The sequence below is a fragment of the Muscardinus avellanarius genome, assembly GCF_963383645.1.
Source record: "Muscardinus avellanarius genome assembly, chromosome: 5".
NCBI lineage: Eukaryota > Metazoa > Chordata > Mammalia > Rodentia > Gliridae > Muscardinus > Muscardinus avellanarius.
Genome location: NC_137790.1, coordinates 50,136,779 through 50,158,582, shown reverse-complemented (window position 1 = coordinate 50,158,582; position 21,804 = coordinate 50,136,779). Strand labels below are relative to the sequence as shown.

The window sequence follows — 21,804 nt, the reverse complement described above, 5'->3', positions numbered from 1 at the left end:
CTCAATAACAAAAATAAGGTTTTGAAGTTGCTGCACCAATGTACATACATTCATTTATTTCTCATTGCAACAGCAAGATATACAAGTATAATTTCATATTTAACAAGTTAAAATGGTAGCAAGCCCAGAAACCTTGAACCTAAAGCAAACTGGACCAATACTTTTCACAGGATAAACATAAAACTACATGATGTGGGAAAAGTCACTGTAGCTCCTGAATATTATGATATACTATGTGCAAAATAAGTTTATCACAAAGTATTTTTAAAGCTAAAACATTTAAACTAAAAACTTTGGCAAAATTCTCAACTATTTGTTCTACAAAAGTTCAGTAAACAAAACCATGAGCAAAACCAATGGGAAAGAAAAAGGTGTGTGACATGGTGCCTATCAACATCACATCTCTTCTTCTGATTCGTTTTCTCGCTGTACATTTTTCAGGAGTCCAACTTCAGAGGAACAGAGCCTCTTGAGTCTAGATTTCACCAACCTAGAGAAAAATAAAATCACCTCTGGTTAGATGTCTAAAACAAAAACTCAATGAAAAGTTTTGTAGATTAAAGCAGGTTATGAGTAAAAAGAAACCTTTTTTTTTTTTTTTTCCAGTTCTGGGGATGGAACTCAGAGGCATTCTACCTCCAAGCTACACCCCTATTCATATTTTTTATTATTTATTTTGAAACAGGGTCTCACTAAATTGCAGAAGGCCTCATTAAGTAGCTGAGGCTGTCCGCGAACTGCGATCCCCCTGTCTCAGTCTCCCAAATGTGGAGACTACAAGCATGCACCACCACGCACACCAGACAGAAACCTATTTTTAAAGGCATTATGTGAGCTGGGCGTGGTGGCTCACACTTGTAATCCCAGTATTCAGGAGGCTAAGACCAGAGGATCACGGTTCGCGGAAAGCCTCAGCTACTTGGTGGGGCCCTCCGCAACTCAGTGAGACCCTGTTTCAAAATAAAAGAATAAAAAAATGGGCAGGGGGTGTAGCTTGGAGGTCAAATGCCTCTGGGTTTCATCCCCAGATGCAAACTGACAAAATTTTAAAAAATGCATCATGTGATTGTTTAGTTAGGCATCAGAAGATAACTTGATCTTTTCTAAAACAAGAGAATCTATGGGCTGTGATAAGCCCAGATGAAACTGAAATCAGGTGAACTTCATCAAAGCCATACCTAGCAGTGTATTATAGAGAGATGCCCACTATTGCAAAGGAAGAGCAGAAAGCCATCTCTTTCCCTATGGCAAGCCCTTCACAGACATGCTGCTCAACTGTATGTGGTGGCCCTACCCATTATGGATTAGAGTGGGAGAAGTGCCCTCTACCCATGACTGTTTTTATAGTTTAACAGAAACTATACTGTGGGTTTGTGGGGAGTGGTAATTATTATTTTTGACACTGGAGGATCTGAAGTTTCTTAATGTCAAAATCCCAATAGGAACCAGGTGTGGTGGCGCATGCTTGTAATCCCAGCATTTGAGAGGCTGAGACCGGAGGATCACACACAGTTCATGGACAGCCTCAGCTACTTACTGAGGCCCTCCACAACTTAGTGAGACCCTCTTTCATAACAAAGAATAAAAAATAAGGCAAGGGGTGTAGCTCGGAGGTCGAATGCCCCTGGGTTCCATCCCCAGACCCACAAAAAAATTTATATATTTAATATCTTTACTTGTGCTCTAGATCCCACCAAAGTGTCATAAGAGCAAAGACTTGATCTTACTTGCTGCACTAACCTTGCTGGAGACTATGCCAATGTCTGATACATAGAAGTGGATCAACACACATTTAATAAATCAATGAACTTGAGGCAGTCTACCAGGCATTCATCTATTCACAGAGGATAATTTTTCAGACACTGAACTGAGCATTAATTCCTCCAATGTGCAATAATAATTGAGTAGTGTTGGTAACATCTGTTGTCTTGAAGCTAAGAAAAACTGCCCTGATAAGCAATTGACTAGTGATGTTGTTCCTGGTGTCATCAAACTTTCTAGCCTGTTCTTATGAAAATTTAATGTGCTGTAGCCGGGCGTGGTGGCGCACACTTGTAATCCCCGCGCTTGGGAGGCAGAGACAGGAGGATCGCGCAGGTTCGAAGCCAGCCGCGCGTGCTGGCTTAGGAGACCCTGTTTCCAAATAAAAATGTAAAAATAGGTCTGGGAATGTAGCCTGGAGGTAGAAGGGCTTCCAGGAACCCCAGTACCACAAAAAAAAAAAAAATTAATGTGCTGTAACAAGTCAAATGCTAAAGAGCTTTTGTCTCATTCTTCTAAAACCAAATGTTAATTTTACACTGCACAACTTTTGATGCATATGAAATGAAATTGATTAATTAGATAATTCCTGCAAGCATGCAAGAATTGTGACTTCCACTCAGATTCTTAAAAGAATGTCTGGAAAATAAGTTTGTCATTTTACAGATCCACATAAAAGAGTTTTCCTTGCATCTCAGGGGAAATTTTAGATTTGGATTTTTTAACAATGCTTCAACTTAAGACTTTGGGGACTCCTAGAGATGGGTTGAATATATTTTGCATTGTCAGACAAACATGAGCCTTTGGGAGAATAAAGACCAAATGATATGGTTTGGATCTTAAATATTCCCAAACACTCCTCTGTGAAAGGCTTTCTGCTGTGTCACTATTGATACATAGCAGAATCTTTAGGTGGTAGGGCTGAGTTGGAGAAAAAGGTTATTGGAGGCATAGTTATTGGAGGCATAGCCTTGAAGGGTATATTGGTACCCCTGCTGTTTCCTCTCTTTCTTTTTTTCTTTCTTCTTTCTTTCTTTTTTTTTTTTTTTTTTTTGCATTATTAGGTTTGGAAGCCAGGAGCATTCTGCTTTTGAGCTACACCCCTAGTCCTATTTTTTATTCTTTATTTTGAAACAGGGTCTGACTGAGTTGCAAAGGGCCTCACTAAGTAGCTGAGGCTGGCAACAAACCATGATCCTCCTATCTCAGTCTTCTAGATGTTGGGATTACAAGTGTGCACCACCATGCCCAGCTTCCTCTCTCTCTGTCTGTCTGTCTGTCTGTCTGCTTCTGGGCTACCATGAGGTGGCTGCTTTGCCACATACTACCTATCATGATGATCTGCCTCACCAAAGACCGAAAAGCAATGGAGCCAGATGCCCATGGACTGAAACTGAGCCAAAATAAATCTTACCTGCTTGAAATAGTTTTTTCTCAGATATTTTGACCCATTGGTGAAAAGCTAAATAACACATGAGCTAGGAGTCATCATAAGATAGAATGTAACAGTTAAAATATCTGGTGGAGACTAGAGTGCCATAAAACATTCAAGAAAAAGAGACAAAAAAGGCTAGAAGAATCACAGATGCTTTCATAGGAGAGATGTATTTAATGTGTATGTGCCAGGTAGAAAGAACAGTCTGATCAAATAGATGAGACTGGCATGTGGTGGGAAGTGGAAATAGTTCAAATTAAAAATCAAGTCAGGTGTGGTGATGCAGCCTGTAATCCCTATAATTGGGAGACTGAAACAGGAACTAGGATTACAAGTGTGCACCACCAAGCCCGGCTAGCACTAAAAATTTTTGAAGGCAGAGTCTTCATTCTGTGTGTGTGTGTGTGTGTGTGTGTGTGCGTGTGTGTGTGTGTGTGTGTGCGCGCGCGCGTGTGTGTGTTTCAGGGGATCAAATCCAGGGGCATTCTATCTCTGAGCTACACCTTCAGACCTTTATATTTTTTATTTTGAAACAGGTTTTTACTAAGTTGCAGAAGTTCTTGCTACGTTGCTGAGGCTGTCCTCAAACCTATGATCCTTCTCATCTCAGCTTCCCAAATACTGGCATTACAGGAATGTACCACCATGCATGGCCCTTATTCTTTTTTTTTTTTTTACATAAAAAAAGAAGATGGAAGAGAATAGGAAGACAACAATAACAAGAAGACAGTAGCAGTAATTGAGCTTTTTTGTCATAAGCAGTTTTAATACATAATTACACTTAGGTAATATTATTATTCCCATTTTGTAAACAACAAAACTGAGATTTATTGTCATCAAGTAAATCCCCTGAAATGCTACAGCCAATAGGCAACAGAGCTAGGAATATATGTTCTTATCAATTCATTATATTGTTACTCACATACTCATGTAATATTGTATTAGGATTCTTATAAAAATGATGTATCTTTCAGCTTTTACAAATATTAGAATCAGAGCCAGGCATGGTGGCACATGCTTTTAATCCCAGCATTTGTGAGGCTGAGACAAGAAGAGACAGGTTTGAAGACAACCTCAGCTACTACATAGGCCCTTTGCAAGTCAGTGAGACTCTGTTTCAAAATAAAGAATAAAAAATAGGACTGGGAGTGTAGCTCAGAGTTAGAATGCCCCTGGGTTCCATCCCCAGTGCTGGGGGAAAAAAGAATCAATGTCAAATTAATCAGGCATTCAAATTTGATGGGACTCATACAAGTTGGTCAAAAAATGGGTCCAAGCTTTAGAAGTTCTATAATTAAAGTATATACATGTAGGTAAGTGGTGAGACAAAGAGTTTCCCTCACTCATAAGTAGGAGAAGATCACTAAGAGGAGAAAACAGCCTATTAGAAGACAGGAGGCATGGAAGAGTGTGCTAAGAGGCAATTCATAGATCAGAGACACAGAGAGACAATGAGGAGCTATTCCAATATAAAGCCAGCACAGATTTTTGACTGGCAATTTCTGCTCTACAATCACATTTTATGAGATGGTAGGAATTAAATTCCCTTTAAAAATAAAGTTCAGCACTATAGTGTTGATGATCACAGACCAAAGAATAAAATGTACATGAACAAAATTCACAACTTACCGGACAACAAAAGCATAATCCACTCCAATGATGATACAGGCCAATGCATAATGCCAACAGAAGCACACACTCAGAAACATAATATTATTGTGATCTCTCAAATCCCATGGAGGACCTCCACCAGGAGGATATAGGACAAAAGCAATCTATGACATTAAACAAAAAGCATATGTTAAAATAACCATGAGGACCTCCTAAGCAACTTACAAAGACCCTGTTTCAAAAGAAAAAGGAAAGTAGTGAGGCATAGCTCAGAGGTAAAATACTCCTGGGTTCAATCCTAGTACCAAAACAATAATAATGATGCCGGGTGTGGTGGCGCACACTTGTAATCCCCGCGCTTGGGAGGCAGAGACAGGAGGATAACGCAGAAACCCTGTTTCCAAATAAAAATAATATAAAATAGGTCTGGGAGTGGTCCGGAGGTAGAAGAGTTTCTAGGAACCCCATTATCCCAAATAATAATAATGATAATGACCATCCACATTCACAAAGATGGTGTGCTTCAAAATGTTCAGTAATTGAAATAACTCCTATTAACTAAACTGTCACAGACAAAACATAAGTTTTTCCTGCCTGTTTCAGTCATGACAATAACTACCAACTCACAATTTTAAGCAATTTTAAAGAACTATTTAATGATAAACTTTCAAAATATGAATAACAATCATCTCTGGGGATGAGTGGACTTTCAGAATGTCTTAGGTTTCTACATTTTGTAGTTTCAGTATGCTAGCTACTTCAAAATTAGTATGCAAAAAGATTTTCAAGTAAATGCCCACAGATAACATTATATCCAATGTTGAAAGACTGAAAGCTTTTCCCTAAGATCAGGAATAACACAAAGAAGTTCACTTTTATCACTACTATTCAACATTGTACTATAACTTCTAGCCAGAGATATTATACAATAAAATAAATAAAACACATTTATTGGGAAATGAAAAGTAAAAGTAACTATACTTACACATGAAATGATCATGTATATAGAAAATCCTAAAGAATACATTCCCAAAACACTATTTAAATGAATACATGAGTTTATCATATTTTAAATACAAAATCAACTTATTAGATCTTTATTTTGGGGAGAGGGTCTGGGGATGGAACCCAAAGGCATTCGACCTCTGAGCTACACCCTCGGCCCTATTTTTATTCTTTATTTTGAAACAGGGTCTCATTAAGTTGCAAAGGGCCTCACTAAGCACAGGCTGTTCGAGAACCGCGACCCTCCTGTCTCAGCCTCCCGAATGCTAGGATGACAAGTGTGTACCACCATGCCCGGCTAGATCTTTCTTTAAGTATAAAAATCAGATTCTATACTTTTATCTGCTGTCCTGATTTGCTTTCTGACATAAGTTTCCAAGAAAAAAAAAATGCTTACAAAAATTTTTTTTTTGCTATATCTTGTATGCCACTCCTGAACATCTATCTTTTTTATTAGTTTTAGCTTCGTTGGTAGCACATTTCAACTGTGAATAATTATCTACTCCTAGTGAACAATAATTGAAGGGGCCATCTTTCTAGAATCTAGATGTGAAGTTTTAAATTTTTAATTGTTTTATTTGTTATTAGCCAGTTATTTCAACACCACAAGCCTAAGCAAGCATTTAATCTACCTCAGACCACCACTGCTTAGCTGGGCCTCCTTGCCATTTTTTTTTTTTTTTTTTTTTTTTTTTTGGTGGTACTGACGGTGGAATCCAGAGGCTTTCTACCTCTGGGCTATACTCCCAGACCTATTTTATATTTTATTTGGAAACAGGGTCTCACTAAATTGCTGAGAGCCTAAGTAGCTGAGGCTGGCTTTGAACTTGTGCGATCCTCCTGTCTCAGTCTCCCAAGCGCAGGGATAACAAGCGTGCACCACCACGCCTGGCTTCCTTCCTGCCATTTTAGAATGCACCTTTGTCTTTCTTGAAGGCAAGATAAAGGTTGAATTTTAGTTTGGTTTCAGAATCTGATGGGAAGTAACAAAATGTCTGTGTGTACATTGGTTAAAATTGGCAATTGTCAGTTTCATCACATTATAAGATAGTTGTCATTTTTTCTATAAAACTTTTTCTTCAAAATAATTCATGATTAAAGTCAGGTGTGGTGATGCAATCCCAGCATTCGGGAGGCTAAGACTGGAGGATCACGGTTTGTGGACAGCCTCAGCTACTTGGTGGGGCCCTCCACAACTCAGTGAGACCCTGTTTCAAAATAAAAGAATAAAAAAATGGGCAGGGGGTGTAGCTCAGAGATCAAATGCCCCTGGGTTCCATCCCCAGACCCACAAGAAAAGAAAAAAGAAAAGAAAAGAAAAGAAAAGAAAAGAAACAAAAAGAAAAGAAACAAAAAGAAAAGAAAAGAAAAGAAAAGAAAAGAAAAGAAAAGAAAAGAAAAGAAGCATGGTTCTGGACCTCTTTACTAGACTTTGCTCCAGTAGACCTTCTACTCCCTCGCATGTTTAAATATTACATTTTCCCACCCTGTTTTGACCATGATATTTCTCTTATCTCACCTACCAAGGCTTTATCATTTCTCATATGAAATGCAAATCCCTAAAATAACTTCTATCATCCCAAATTCCTGCTCTCTGGTGACTAAACATCTCTTCTAAGATGTCTTCTCTAATTAAATCACCTTCTGCTTTCATCCCAGACTTTATATCTATACATGTATATATTAGATTATGATTTAAATGTCTATAAAATATACATTCACTGATTGGAATTTATAGTTTTACTAACATATCAAGGTTATGAAGTTGACATCCTAAAATGGAAATAACCTGGGATTTGAAGTCAGACAAATCCAGACTTAAATCTTAGTTCCATTATTGTATGAGCCTGAGAAATTAACATGGTCTCTCTGAACTTCCTAACAGTAAATTCAGATGATAACATTTAACAAATAAAATATTATGTGCATAAAAATCCTAGTGATCAACATGTAATTGTTTCTCAATAAATAATCCTTTTCTTCCTTTCCTGCATTTTATGCATTTCTCAAGCTTACTTCTCAAGCTGCTTTATCAGTAGAAAATGATTTGTAGGAAAGCATAAGCTCCTAGTTTCTATGTAATGTATATTCAGTTGTGTTATTAAAGTAACACCTCACTTCCTGCCCAGCTACTCTGACAGTGACCCTCCAGGGACACTATGCATTCAAATAAACATCACCTTTTCAGAGGCACACATCCTTATTACAAACAGCACATTGGAGGGAAGTCTCTGGAATCTAGAGAAAAATGTCCCATCAAATAAAGACAGAAGCTGTAGATAGATACCAGGTATATTAGCTGGAGACCTCAACTCACCTGCAAGAACCAGTTCCCCTGTAGCAAGATAAGGCTTGACCGCAGAAGCTCCAGAAGTACATTGTTGCGTATTAGAACCTCCAGGAAGGCAAGCAAGCCTGTTACAAAGGCAACAAAGACCAACAACTGGTGCACAAAGACGTCCAATATTTCCCGGCCATGAGTGTGGTTGAAGAAGATAAAAGCTAATAGAGAGGGAAAACAATTTGTCTTTCATTTCAACCAAAGGTTCTTTTCTGGGAGTCTCACACCCTCTCTCTCTCCACAGAATTTTATACACATTCACAATTGTCCAAAAGAGTAGGTCCCCCAGCCTCCCTCAGTAATGCATTTGTAGAGTCACCACCGCCTCTTCAGAATCGAAACTTTTAAATCTAAGCCTCCCTTTTATCTACCCCAGCCTTTACTCTCTTCTCTAACACAACACATTTTCAATTAACTATACATCAAAGCAGAGCTATAATTAGGATGAATATACAAATGACTTATCTGAAGCTGAAGTCTTTATCTAATGAATCCAGTTTACTGGAAGAAGCAAACACACAGAGATCTTAAGAGTGGGTCTTCAGAGGCATGCCAGATTTCTCTGGAAGCTCCCAGTAGTAGTAACTAACTATATTTTTTTCATTCCATTCACATATTTCAGCTTCATCTTAACTTTTTTTTTTTTTTTTTTTGGTGGTACTGGGGTTCCTGGAAGCCCTTCTACCTCCGGGCTACACTCCCAGACCTATTTTTATATTTTTATTTGGAAACAGGGTCTCCTAAGCCAGCGCACGTGGCTGGCTTCGAACCTGCGCGATCCTCCTGTCTCTGCCTCCCAAGCACAGGGATTACAAGCGTGCGCCACCACGCCCGGCTTCATCTTAACTTTTTATTAGATAGCAAGGAAAAGATATTCATTAAAAGTATATTGATATTAAGATATTGCGAATCAAATTGTTGGGACCCTCTTTCATCTCTCCTTAGTTCTCAACCAAGAATAGGCAAAAGTTTGTCTTCAGATGTAGAAAGCAAGGGAACCAGTTGGGAAGTGACTGCCTCCTGATCATCTGGGGCTTTAATCAATCTATTTCTTCCATATGAAAACAAACCATTTAACATTTTTCTCCCCTTCCCCGCTACACACACACACACACACACACACACACACACACACACAGTGCTGAAAAACTGAATAAAACCTTGTTTCTCATTAACTTCTCAAAATTTGATCTTTGTATTTTTATATGATTGAATTTTTCAGACCCTATCCCTTAAAGGCAGTTTTACTATATTAGTGTTTTATTTTTTATTTTATTTTATTTGCAGTACTGGGGATGGAACCCAGGGGCATTCTACCTCCGAGCTACACTCCCAGCCCTATTTTTATTATTTATTTTGAAACAGGGTCTCACTGAGTTGCAAGGCCTCACTAAGTAGCTGAGGCTGGCCATGAACTGCAATCCTCCTGTCTCAGCCTCCCAAATGTTGGGATTACAAGTGTGCACCACCACTCCTGCCTACTATATTGGTATTTTAAAAAGTAGTTATAGATGGTGGAAGCTGTTCTACTTTGAATGATTGCCCTATTTTAGGGTATTCATGCTCCATTACTCTGAGTTTAGTTTCACTGTGTAAAGTAGAAATAATGATAATCTACAGGACAACCAGGGGTAAGGAACCACTCTATGTGATTCTTTAAGACAAATGATTGTGAATCTGTCTTAAATGTGAATGAAACCCATTGAATGTACGTGTCCAGTTCCACTAAATGGATGAATAGGGAAGAAAGACCCTTGGCATCCTGCCCAGGGAACCCAAATATCTCACTATCACCCTATAAGTCAATGCTGCACCAACACAATGAAAATAAATTTTTATTAAAAAAAACTACACTATTATTATAAGTGCCCACTGGTAGAGAAAAGTACAGAAAAAATACTCATACTTACCCTCCACGAAGAAAGCATTTGACAACATTAATTTGTTTAAAGAGACTGGAAGTGAGCTGAAGGTGACACATAAGATGGTGGCTATGCCCAGCAGCCCAAAAAAGAAATACATGGTCACATGATGCCAGCGCAGTAATCGAATTAACGGGGATTCTTTATCTGCAAACCAGGCACCCATCACCAACAACCCTATTGAGCCTGTAGGGGAACACATCACAGTTTTAGCAACCCTCTCCATAATTTTTTCTAGCATGCATGAGGTTTCAGGAAAATGCACCTATTAACTGTTCCAATCTACTCTCTCCATAGGTCATTGGGTCCTCTCTCTGAGTGGTTTCCTAACAACCTAGCACTCGAGTTTCTCCTTGGTTCAGAGGTTCAGCTTGCCCATTTTAGTCAAACATCTCTTTCAGATCTTCAGCGCTGAGGAGTTTAGTTCAACCACCCATTTCAATCTAATGACTATAGTAACTCTTAAATGATTTAGGGGTTTGGATATACAAAAGCAAGCCAATAGAGGCTGATTACTTCCTCCCTATATACCATATCCTTGAGTATACTCCACAAAGAAGGGAGCTGCCTTTGGTTCCCAATAAACGTGATAAATAATTCAGTTTTTCCCTAATTAAGAATAACAGAGATGACCCAGACAGAGTGCATAGTCTAGTCAGGTATGCAAACAGCTTACTTTCTCAAAGAAGCTGCTTTATTGATTAGTCCACAGAACTTGGCAAGGAAATTCATCTCTTTGGAAATGATCATTCTGTAATTTGATGGCCAGAGCAAAGACAATGCCCAAATGAAAGCATTAAAACAAATCTAATGGGAACGCCAGGCATAGTGGCATATTCTTGTAATCCCAGTACTTGGGAGGCTGAGACTGAAGAATCTGGGTTCGAGGATAGCCTTAGCCAGTGAGGCCCTCTGCAACTTAGTGAGACCCTGTCTCAAAATAAAGAATAGAAAATAGGGCTGGGAGGTATAGCTCAGAGGTATAATGCCACTGGGTTCAATCACCAGCACCAAAAAAGTTTGTGTATGTATGTATATATATATATATATATATATATATATATATATATATATATATATGTGTGTGTGTGTGTGTGTGTGTGTGTATGTATATGTATATGTATATACACATATATACGCATATATATGCGTATATATGTGTATATATGTATATATAATTACATATATATGTATATGTATATAAGATTTTGACTTTTACAAAGGAGAGACTGTGATGGACTCTAAAAAAGCAAAGACTATTTCATAGAATCCTCATAGGCAATGAAAAGTCATTAGGAAATATCTGGTTTAAACTCTTTCTCCAACCCAGAAAATATTAAAAAAACCTGAGTGCCTGAAGCAAGGTCTCCCTTACCCCGGACCCGTCTATGTCCTGTCAACGACAACTTAGCACTGAATCTTTTCCACAATCAACAGAATATTTTGGTGTCATTAGCAAATGACCTCTGATAGTGCTTATTGTTTCAAGGATTACAAAAATGGGTAGAAAATTATTTCAGAGGCTCCAATCAACTCTATAGAGGAAATTTACATTTACTGAGTAGGCAAATTAACTACTATTACAAATTCATTAAGAAATAAGCCTTTGTATGAAGTATCACCTCCTAGACAGTTATATCAGATAAAACTACTATTATTATATGAATTAAGAGGATTCTTTGTTTTGTGTTTCCCAGGGGTACTTTACCACTGAACCACATCCCCATCCCTTTTTATTTTTTATATTGAGAAAGGATCTTGTTCCTGTTTCTGAGACTGGTCTCAAACTTCTGATCCTCCTGCTTCAGCCTCCTGAGTAGCTGGGATTACAGGGATGCATCACCAAGCCTAGCTTTAAGAGGTATTTTTAATATAAATTTTATTGTTACCAATTTCTCTATTTTCCATTTAATTTCCCCCTTTGTACATGAAAATACTTAAAAAATAAAACAGAACACAGAGTCTACTCACCAATTACACACATACTGACTAATATAATTCCCTCGAAAGTCTCTACTCGATGAAATAATGCTTTGGAATCAAGGTAGCAGGTCCGCTTGTGCTTTTTGCAGGTGTACTTAAGAATACTTTTCGTACCCCACCAAAGACCAAGGATAAAGAAGAAGACTGCAGGGAGGGCATGACCTGGGAAATCCCCCAAGACCTAAAAAATTAAGAACGAAAAGAAGAAAATCTTTACTTCTAAAATCTAGACAAAATATCTCTTGCCCCCAAAGAATACCATATCTTTTGATGATTATGAGTACATAGTCCCACTACAACATCAAATGCCAGCAAAAGAAAATAAATACTTGTATTCACTGAACATACCATGTATTAGACACTGCATCAAGTGTTTTACATGAAATCTTTAGCCTAATTTTTGTAGCATATCCATGAATGAAGAATTGTTTTCCCATTTTTAACTGAGAAACAGTTTTAGGAAATTAAATGATTTGTCCAGATCTCACAATTATTAATCAAAGGTTTTGTTGTTTTTAATACAGAATTCAAAAGGATTTTCTAAAAGACAGTATGCACTTTAAGCATATTTAAGCATATTTAAAGGAAGGTAATATAAAACTATGGCCTTTATGTTTAAAATCAGAAATGATGTGAAATCACCTACAATTATTTTTAAGTAGAAAATTCCAAAGTATCAAGGACCAAGTGTGTGAAGGAGACATTTGGTCATCACCCAGCCTCTCCTCTAGGTGGATCAGAAGCATATTTAAATTGGCTCTGACTACAGGACTGAGTGTGGAATTGTACATGTCACTTCCAGGCTGAGTCAGTTAGGTCTACGTGATTCCTTTAGCTCTCCCTTCCCCTGCCCTGGCAACCTGGGCCTGAGGACCAGCAACCAGTCTGCCCACATTTCTCAAGAATCTATCCTTTATTGTGCTAAGCCAAATCGTATTGCACTTTTGCTTACACTATTATCCAGCGGTGGAGTCACCTCTGACCAATACTCTCTCATTTTTTATGTGCTATAGAACATCAGTATTGAATTGCATATTTTTCATTAAGAGAGCAGCCCTTTATTCAAACATACTATATCATCAACAATAAAATGAAGAGACAGACCAGGATCATCTTTGTGAATCTGACATTAGGCCAGACCCAAGAAAATTCAGGAAAGAAGGTTGCAGGTTGCCCTTGATCTCCTTATCTTCTTGGGTGAGTACTGGGCCTCTGAGTCAGGGTCAGCCCCTTTGGGCTACTTTCATTCCCCTCTGATATAAAGAAGAGCTTCAGGGGAAACTATGAAGCTGTCGCAAACACCACAAGTCTCAACGCTGCAATCAAGACCCAAGATGCTTGTTCCAGAACACTCTTGAGTCATCCAAACCATACCAGAGCACCAGACACAATGCATCTCATAGGTGCGAGTTATTGTCCTAACTCTGACTCTGATGGTGTGGCTATTTTTCTTAACTTCTGTAAGCCTTTGCCTTAATAAAAGGAGAAGGACCCCATTGTATACCACTAACAGAAGTGTAAACTTTAATTACTACTCTGCCAAGCAATTTAGCTGTAGTACGTAGAAGAGTTAAGAGTAAATATATCTAGCAACTCAGCAGTTCAATTATTTTTTAATTTTTTTTATTGGTGCATTGTAGTCATACATCCTAATGTAGTACAAGATGGTAGAGGTGTACATGCACATGCACACACCACTCAATTAGCCTTTACCCAATAGCAATTCAATTTTTAATACATATCTTGAAGATCTCTTATACATCTTTTCTTGTATATGTCAAAAAATCGTGTTGCTTAATTAATTGTAGTAATGTTCAACTGGGAATAATCTGAACATTCATCAACAGAGAAATTAATAAATAACATCATATAATATACACATTAGTGTCTGATACTACAGTTGAAAGTATTTTTTTTTTTTTGGTGGTACTGGGGTTCCTGGAAGCCCTTCTACCTCTGGGCTACACTCCCAGACCTATTTTTATATTTTTATTTAGAAACAGGGTCTTCTAAGCCAGCACGCGCGGCTGGCTTCGAACCTGCGCGATCCTCCTGTCTCTGCCTCCCAAGCGCGGGGATTACAAGCGTGCGCCACCACGCCCGGCTACAGTTGAAAGTATTTTTAAATTTTAAAAATTAGACCTATTTAACAACATGGATATAGATTTAAAGCATTAAGTCAGGTGGAAATGCAAGTTGCAAAATACTGCTACATTTTATTTTGATGTAATTTTTACCCTCTTTTTAAACACTTGAAAAACAATACAATTTATTGTTCATGTCCACATATGAATATAAAAGCACAAAAGAGAGTCTGCAAGGATTAATAATAATAATAATAATAATAATAACGATAATAATGATTTCCTTTATAGAGAGTGAGTGAAGGATAGAAATGGGAAAGGAGTAAGAGATACTTAAACTGTAATTTTTCTTTTCTTTTCTTCTTTTTTTTGTACAAGAATTGAAACCAGGGTCATTCTATCTCCAAGCTACACCTTTGGCCTCTTTTATTTTTTACTTTAAAACAGGGTCTCACTAGGTTGCTGAAAGTCTTGGTAGGTTGCTAAGGCTGTTCTCAAAACTTTGATCCTTTTGTGTCAACCTCCTAAGCAGTGGGATTATAGGCCTATGCCAACATGCCCAGATACTTTTTTCTTTTAAGAAAGGCTTGAAGCAAATAACATAAAATGTCAGTTCTGCCATAAAATGTCAGTGTTTGTCATATTATTTTTCACTATTTTCATAGTGCTTATTATATTTTAAATAAATAGCCATTATAATTTTAAAAATAAATAATGAAATAAGGAATTATGGATTAAAGAGAGCACAGCTTGACAGCAATGAACAGATTTTATTCTGGAATAAAGCCTGGCAGGAGGCAACTGACCAGAAGAGAGAGTCCATGAGTATCAGGAGCCTGCTTTCCTACAGACTAGCGGCTTTTGTGGAGTGTTAGGATGGGTGGGAGAACAAAGTAGTCATGTGTTTTTCTGATTGATGAGCTTGACACCAGGCCAGAGCAGGTAAATGTATGGGGCTGGGGACAGGGAGATGGTTAGAGGCGTTTCTCTTCACTTTCCCACCATTCCTGGAGTCCTTTGTTCTCAATCTCCTCTGGCCAGGCCTCACAGTCATATCTCACAGTATCCGCAAGAGCCATTTTAAGTTTGCAGAAAATTGAAGAGAAATTATACAGAGATTCATGTGCCAGTTTCCCCCACCCATGACAGTTTCCTAATTATTAACATTTTGCATTAGTATGGTATTTTTATTATGATTGATGAATCAATATTAATGTATTGCCATCAATTGAAGTCCATAACTTATATTAGGGTCACTCTATTTTATAGTTTTATTAATTTTGGTGAATGCACAAGGTCATATACCTACAAATATGTATATCATATATAATATTCCATTAAAATCCCATCTTCTACCTACTTATTCCTCCCTACCTCATCCTGAGTTCCATCAATAATTTTTTTTACTATTTCTATAGTTTCACCTTTTCCAAAATGTCATATAGTGAGCATCATAATATATATAGCCTTTTTAAACTGGATCCTTTCACTTAGCCATACAAATTTGTTTCCTGCATGTCTTCTTGTGACTTAAGGATTCATTTTTTTAATCACTGAATACTATTGCTTTGTATAAATGTGCCACATTTTTTTTTAATTTATTTACCTTTCAACAGACATCTTAGTTGCTTCCAAGTCTGGCAATTCATGTGCAGGTTTCCAAATGGATATAAGTTCTAACACATTTGAATAAATGTCTATGAGCACAAACCTGATCAAATTATAAAACTATGCTTAGTTTTGTAAGAAATTTCCAAACTAGCTGTACCATTTTGCATTCCAATTAATGAGTGTTCTTTTTTCTCCTCATTCTCACATTCTCACCACCATTTTTTGCTGTCAATATTTTTCACTGTGGGATTTTTAATCAGTCTTTTCTGATATTCTGTGTTGTTCTAGTTATAATTGTTTAATGATATAAAATGTTGAACATTTTCTTACATACTACCCTACCAACTATATACCTTCTTTGGTGGATGTTTGATCAGATACTACTCAATATTTAGTTGGTTTGTTTACTTATTGTTGAGTTATAAGAACATTTTACATACTTGAAATATAAGTCCTTTATTATTTTATATTTGCAAATACTTCCATATGTGCCGTGTCTTTTCATTCTTTTAACAGCTGCCTTTGACAGAGAAGTTTTAAATTTTAGTAATATCTACTTTATACATTTTCTTTCATATTTTGTGCTCTTAATATTGAATTTTAAAATTCATTCTTATACCCAAGATAGGCCAAACTTTCTTCTAGAAGTTTTATAGTTTTAAATTTTACATTTAAATCTCGGATTCATTTCTAGTTAATTTTTTGTGAAAGATATAAGATCTAGGTCCATTTTTTCCATGTGAGGGGGTGGTTAATTTTATGTGTAAACATGACTGGAATAAGATAAGATACCCAGATAGGTGATAAAATATTACTTTGGGGTATATCTGTGAGGGTGTTTCCAGAAGACATTCGAGTTTGAATCAATAGAATAACTATAGAAGATAGAGTTAGTAAATCTCATTCATTCCCTTAAGAGCCCAAATAAGACAAAAGAGTGGAGGAAGTATGAATTTGCTCTCTCTTCTTTAGTGAGATCATCTACCTTCTTTTGACCAGTATGATGTTAGCTGTAGCTTTTTTGTGGATATCTTGTATCTAGTTGAAGAAGTTCTCCTCTGTGCCTAATTCACTTATCATTTGTTTTGTTTTCTTTTTATCTTTATTTTTATATTTTTCTTTTATATTTATCATTTTATCTTTATTTTTATCTTTATTTATTGGTGCAGTATAGTCTCACATCATAATGTTGCTCATAATGATGGTGACGTACATGCACACAACATTTGGTGGCTTTCCCCCAGCTCCCTCCCCACCCCCTCTCCCATATATGACCTTGAGATTGACATTGATATTCTCAAACATGTATACAATGTCAATGGAAATTATTCTTTCATTAGTTTTTCCTCCCCTTACCTTCTCCTAGACTTCCTCCCTAGGTCCACTAGGGCTGCTACTTTACTATTTGAAGTCTCTCTGGTAACCTGATTACTCCCTAGATTCTGTATATGAGGAAAAAAACAAATAACCCTTCACTTTTTGTGACTGTTTAATCTCACTTAACATAATGTTTTGCAGGTCTATCCATTTTCCTGCAAATGACATTATATAATGGTGTTGGGAAAACTGGTTATCCATTTGCAGAAAAATGGAATTAAATCCTTGCCTCTCACCCTGCACAAAAGTCAACTCAAGATGGATCAAAGTCCTGGACATTATACCAGAAACTTTGAAGTTACTAGAGGAGGGTATAGGTCCAACACTCCAATTATAGGCACAGGTAAAACCTTTTTCAACAAAACCCCCAAAGCTCAGGAAATTAAAATAAAAATTAATAAATGGAATGCCACTAAACTAAAAAGTTTCTACTCATCAAAGGAAACCACCAAGAGTCTAAAGAGAGAGCCTACAGAATGGGAGAAGATCTTTGCCACCTATTCTTCTGATAGAGGACTAATATCTAAAATATACAAAGAACTTAAAAGACTTAACACTAAAAAAATTTTAAAAATGGGCAATTGAGCTAAATAGACACTTTACAAAAGAAGAGACGCAAATGGCCAATAAAATAAATATATTTAAATTTTTTCAGCATCATCAGTAATTAGGGAGATGCAAATCAAAACAACACTGAGATTCCATCTAACCCCAATCAGAATAGCAGTCATCAAGAAGTCACAACAGCAAATACTAGTGAGGATATGGAGAAATAGCAACTTTTCTACACTGTTGGTAGGATTGCAAATTAATGCATCTGCTATGGAAATTAGTGTGGAGATTACTCAGAAAATTTGGAATAGATCCACCAAATGATCCAGTTATATAACTTCTGAGTCTCTTTCCAAAAGGACTGAAATCAGAAAAGTATAGCAATTATACATATCTATGTTTATAGCAGCACAATTCACAATAGACAAATTATGGAACCAACTTAGATATCCATCAACAGATTAATGGATTACAAACTTATGGTATATACACAATGAAATTCTACTCAACAATAAAGAACAAAATAACTTCTCTTTTAAAAAGTGGCTTAGAAAGCCAGACGTGGTGGCATACACTTTTAATCCTAGTACCTGGGAGGCTGAGACGGGAGGATCACAGGTTCATGGCCAGTCTCAGCAACTTAAGAGAGACCTGTCACAACTTAGAGAAAGCGTGTTCCAAAATAAAAAGAATAAAATATGGCTAAGGGTATAGTTCAGAGGTAGAATGCCTCTGGCTTCCAAATCCAGTACAATAACAACAACAACAGTGGTTGGGAGCCAGATAATAGATGACAATTGAATGTCAGGTTAGGAATTTTAAACATTATTACATGGACAATAAGAAGTGACTGAATGTTTCTGAGCAAAGAAGAAATGTAATAGACATATGTATCAGAGCCCTTAAACCATTTCATAACACAAAAATTTAATTTCTATTTAAAGACATCCAGAAAGGGAGATTCCTCTAAATGCTTCAGGAACCCATTCTGGTGGCATGCAAATCTGAATTCTCTGTTAACTTGGCCATGTTGTCAACCTTAATCCCCTTTGAGTAAAGACAGAGAACATTCTGAGTCTCTATGGACTGTTTTTATGGAGGCATGACTCCCAAATGAAGTGTTATGCTACACAATTCCAACCCAGCAAAGAAATATGATTCATTCAGGTTCAGGACACAGTCACAGGCAGCCCTGGGTACAAATTATCCTACTACAAAATGTAGCCAAAAATGTAGCGACCACACCTGAATCAACAGCATTGACACATTTATTTGCATCACTTCTGTCAGAAGAGTTGTTGTTAACAAAGACACCTGGATAAACCTTTTGCCCATCCCTGCCCTAACTACCAAAGTCATCCCGTGGCCCTGTTCTCATGTCCTTCCTCGCCTCTTCTTTCCCACCTTCCTACCTTCCTGTTCTTCCTGCTCTTCCTTCTCCATTCTCTCTTCTGCCTACTAAAACAAATTCTCAGAAAGGCGGCAGAGAGATCAATGGTTCTAAGTGAATTCCTTCCAGGAACAAGTGACCACCTATGAAGAAAAGGCACTCCTAGACTGAATTTGAAAAGCTGGCTTGGTTTTCTTTTCTGTAACATATGGGGAGGTGGACTACAGAGGGTTATTAACAGGAGCTCAGGGCTGGGCAGAAGATATAGGCTGTGGCAGGGAATACATCTGCCAGGTTGAAAGAGGTCAGCAGCCCAGTCCTGTTTTCAAGTACTGGAAAACCACTTTTACTGGCTCTGTTTCTCAATCAGAAGGAAATTATTACAGCTGGGGCTGACAAATCTCTGAGTTCCTGACTCACAGGCATACAAACCATCCTTCATTTAACCTCATTTGTGATTTTTAATTCACAAGCTCCCATACCTTGAGAAAGGCTTTCAACAAATTCTGGACTTCCGGGAAGATGGCGACCGAGAAAAGCGGGGCTTAAGAGTCCCGCTAACAACCAATCTCCATTACCACAAAAAGAGCGCCTTTCATAGCCAGAAAGCACCATCACCAGAAAAACAAAAAAAACCCACCAGGCTCCAGAGAGAAAGCGGACTGAGAACAGAGCTCAGGGCCACAGAGGAGACACACGCGCCCGAGGACGCGGCAGCAGCGCCATACTGCCGGCGGCAGCGGCGAACTCAACGGACGGCTACAGCAAGCCAGGTGAGCCGCTGCGGAACAGCCAGGCGGGATCTTTCGGCGCAGACAGCATTTAAAGCTCCCAGTGGCTGAGCTCAGCATATGCTGCAGGGATTCAGAGTGGAAATCAAAACCAGAGAAGAAAAAATACGCCAGCCTCATGGCTGAGGGCGTGGCAGAGGCGCCATATTGCCACCGGCGGCGGCAGCAGCAGTGAATTCACCGAGTCCAGTACAGCTACATCTGCGTACTCAAGAACAGTGAGTCAAATTGCGGGCCACAGAGGAGAAATCGCAGTATTGGGCCTCCTGGGACTTGACCCAGTGAGGGAGTGGTGGTGGCAGAGATATCACACCATAGGAGAACGTGCAACCTGGCACCCCCCATAGTTTAAAGCAGCCTCTATCGACTCCCTGGGTCGGAGACTCTGTGATACAACCCAGTAAAGGAGTAGTGAGGTCTGAGATAATACAGACTCGAGATCCAGAGCACCTTAAGTGAAGCCATAGTGACCCAAGGGAAGAACCCAGAGAAGGCACAAACCTCCGAAATCATGGGAAAGAGGAATAACACTGGAGTAATGAATGTGCACAACCCCACAACATCAGAACCTGATAAAACAGAAAATCAGAGATTTCTAGAAGATCAAATCAGGAAAATAACTGTAGAAATAATAGAGGTGCTTCGAAAAGAACTCAGAGAGAGCCAAAAAGAGATAAAGGATGCAATTAATGAAGTAAAGGCCTCAATTCAAAGCACAAACAACCGATTAGACCACATGGGGAACAGAATCTCGCTCTTAGAAGATGAGCAATCCAAAAATGAATGCATAGTTTCTAATCTAGAAAAAAATATCCAACAGCAGGAATCTGACATTGAAGAAATATGGGCCCATCTTAAGAGAGCTAACCTAAGAATAATTGGAATAGAGGAGGGAAAAGAAAGTGATACCAAAGGGATCAACAATCTCTTCAAGGAAGTAATAGCAGAAAATTTTCCAAATATAGAGCAAGAGGTTGATACACAGATCCAGGAAACTTATAGAACTCCCTTTAGACAGGATCGGAGAAGAGGATCCCCACGCCATATAATCGTCAAAATGACCAATGTGGAAGCCAAGCAGAGAATCTTAAAGGCAACAAAAACAAAGGGCCAAGTGACATTCAGAGGCAAACCAATTAGAATCACTCCAGACTTCCCAAACCAAGTCATGAGAGCCAGAAGGGCTTGGAGTAACATATTCCAAACTCTGAAAGAAAACAACTTCCAGCCAAAAATTTCCTATCCAGCAAAACTTTCTATCAAATTAGATGGAGAAATAAGAAGCTTCCATGACAAACAGAAACTGAAGGAATTTATGTCTTCAAAACCAGCGCTAGAGAAAATACTCAAAGAGATTAACTACAAAGAAGAAATAGGTAACACTCACCAGAACCAGAGAAACAAGAGTTTCCATCTAACAGACAACTAAGATTGGTTATCTGTGGAGATTCATTATTTATGTTAGTCTTTTACCTATCTCTAAGTTGTATTGTTTGCCTTTATTGTTGTTAATTTTTAGGATTTCTAGTTGGAATATTAATATACCTTCAGATATAGCATTTGGAAATATTTTATCCAATTCTATTAGTAACTTTTAACTCTGTTTACATTGTCTTTGGATATACAATATTTTCTTTTATTTTTTAGGGAGTTTGTATATTCTTCTGTTGCCTGTGCCATTGAAATCATATCCAAGAAATCACTGCCAATTTCAATGTTGTGAGGTTTTATGACCCAGATTTTCTCCTAAAAGTTTATAGTCTTAAGATTTATATTTAGGTCTTTTATCTATTTTGAGTTAATACTTGTATATGGGATTAGGTAAAGGTCCAATTTTATTCTTTTCCATGTAATTATTATTTTTCAACAATATTTAGTTAAAAGATTATTATTTCCACCACCAAATATTCGTGGAAACCTTGTCAAAAATAACTTGACAAT

General features: G+C 37.7%; 1 protein-coding gene across 1 annotated transcript in view; it reads right to left on the bottom strand.

The window, feature by feature from the left end:
• Positions 1-396: 396 nt before the first annotated feature.
• LOC308263484 (transmembrane protein 45A-like) overlaps positions 397-21,804 on the bottom strand; it is a gene marked incomplete at its 3' end in the record, with an annotated part of 53,357 nt that continues 31,949 nt past the window's right edge. Inside the window, exons 2-6 of the mRNA XM_080696500.1 lie at positions 12,062-12,239; positions 10,064-10,261; positions 8,130-8,314; positions 4,826-4,971; positions 397-490 (exon numbers count right to left, since the gene is read on the bottom strand). Of these exons, the coding sequence (XP_080552626.1) occupies positions 397-490; positions 4,826-4,971; positions 8,130-8,314; positions 10,064-10,261; positions 12,062-12,239 (801 nt within the window). The remainder of the gene's footprint in view (positions 491-4,825; positions 4,972-8,129; positions 8,315-10,063; positions 10,262-12,061; positions 12,240-21,804) is intronic.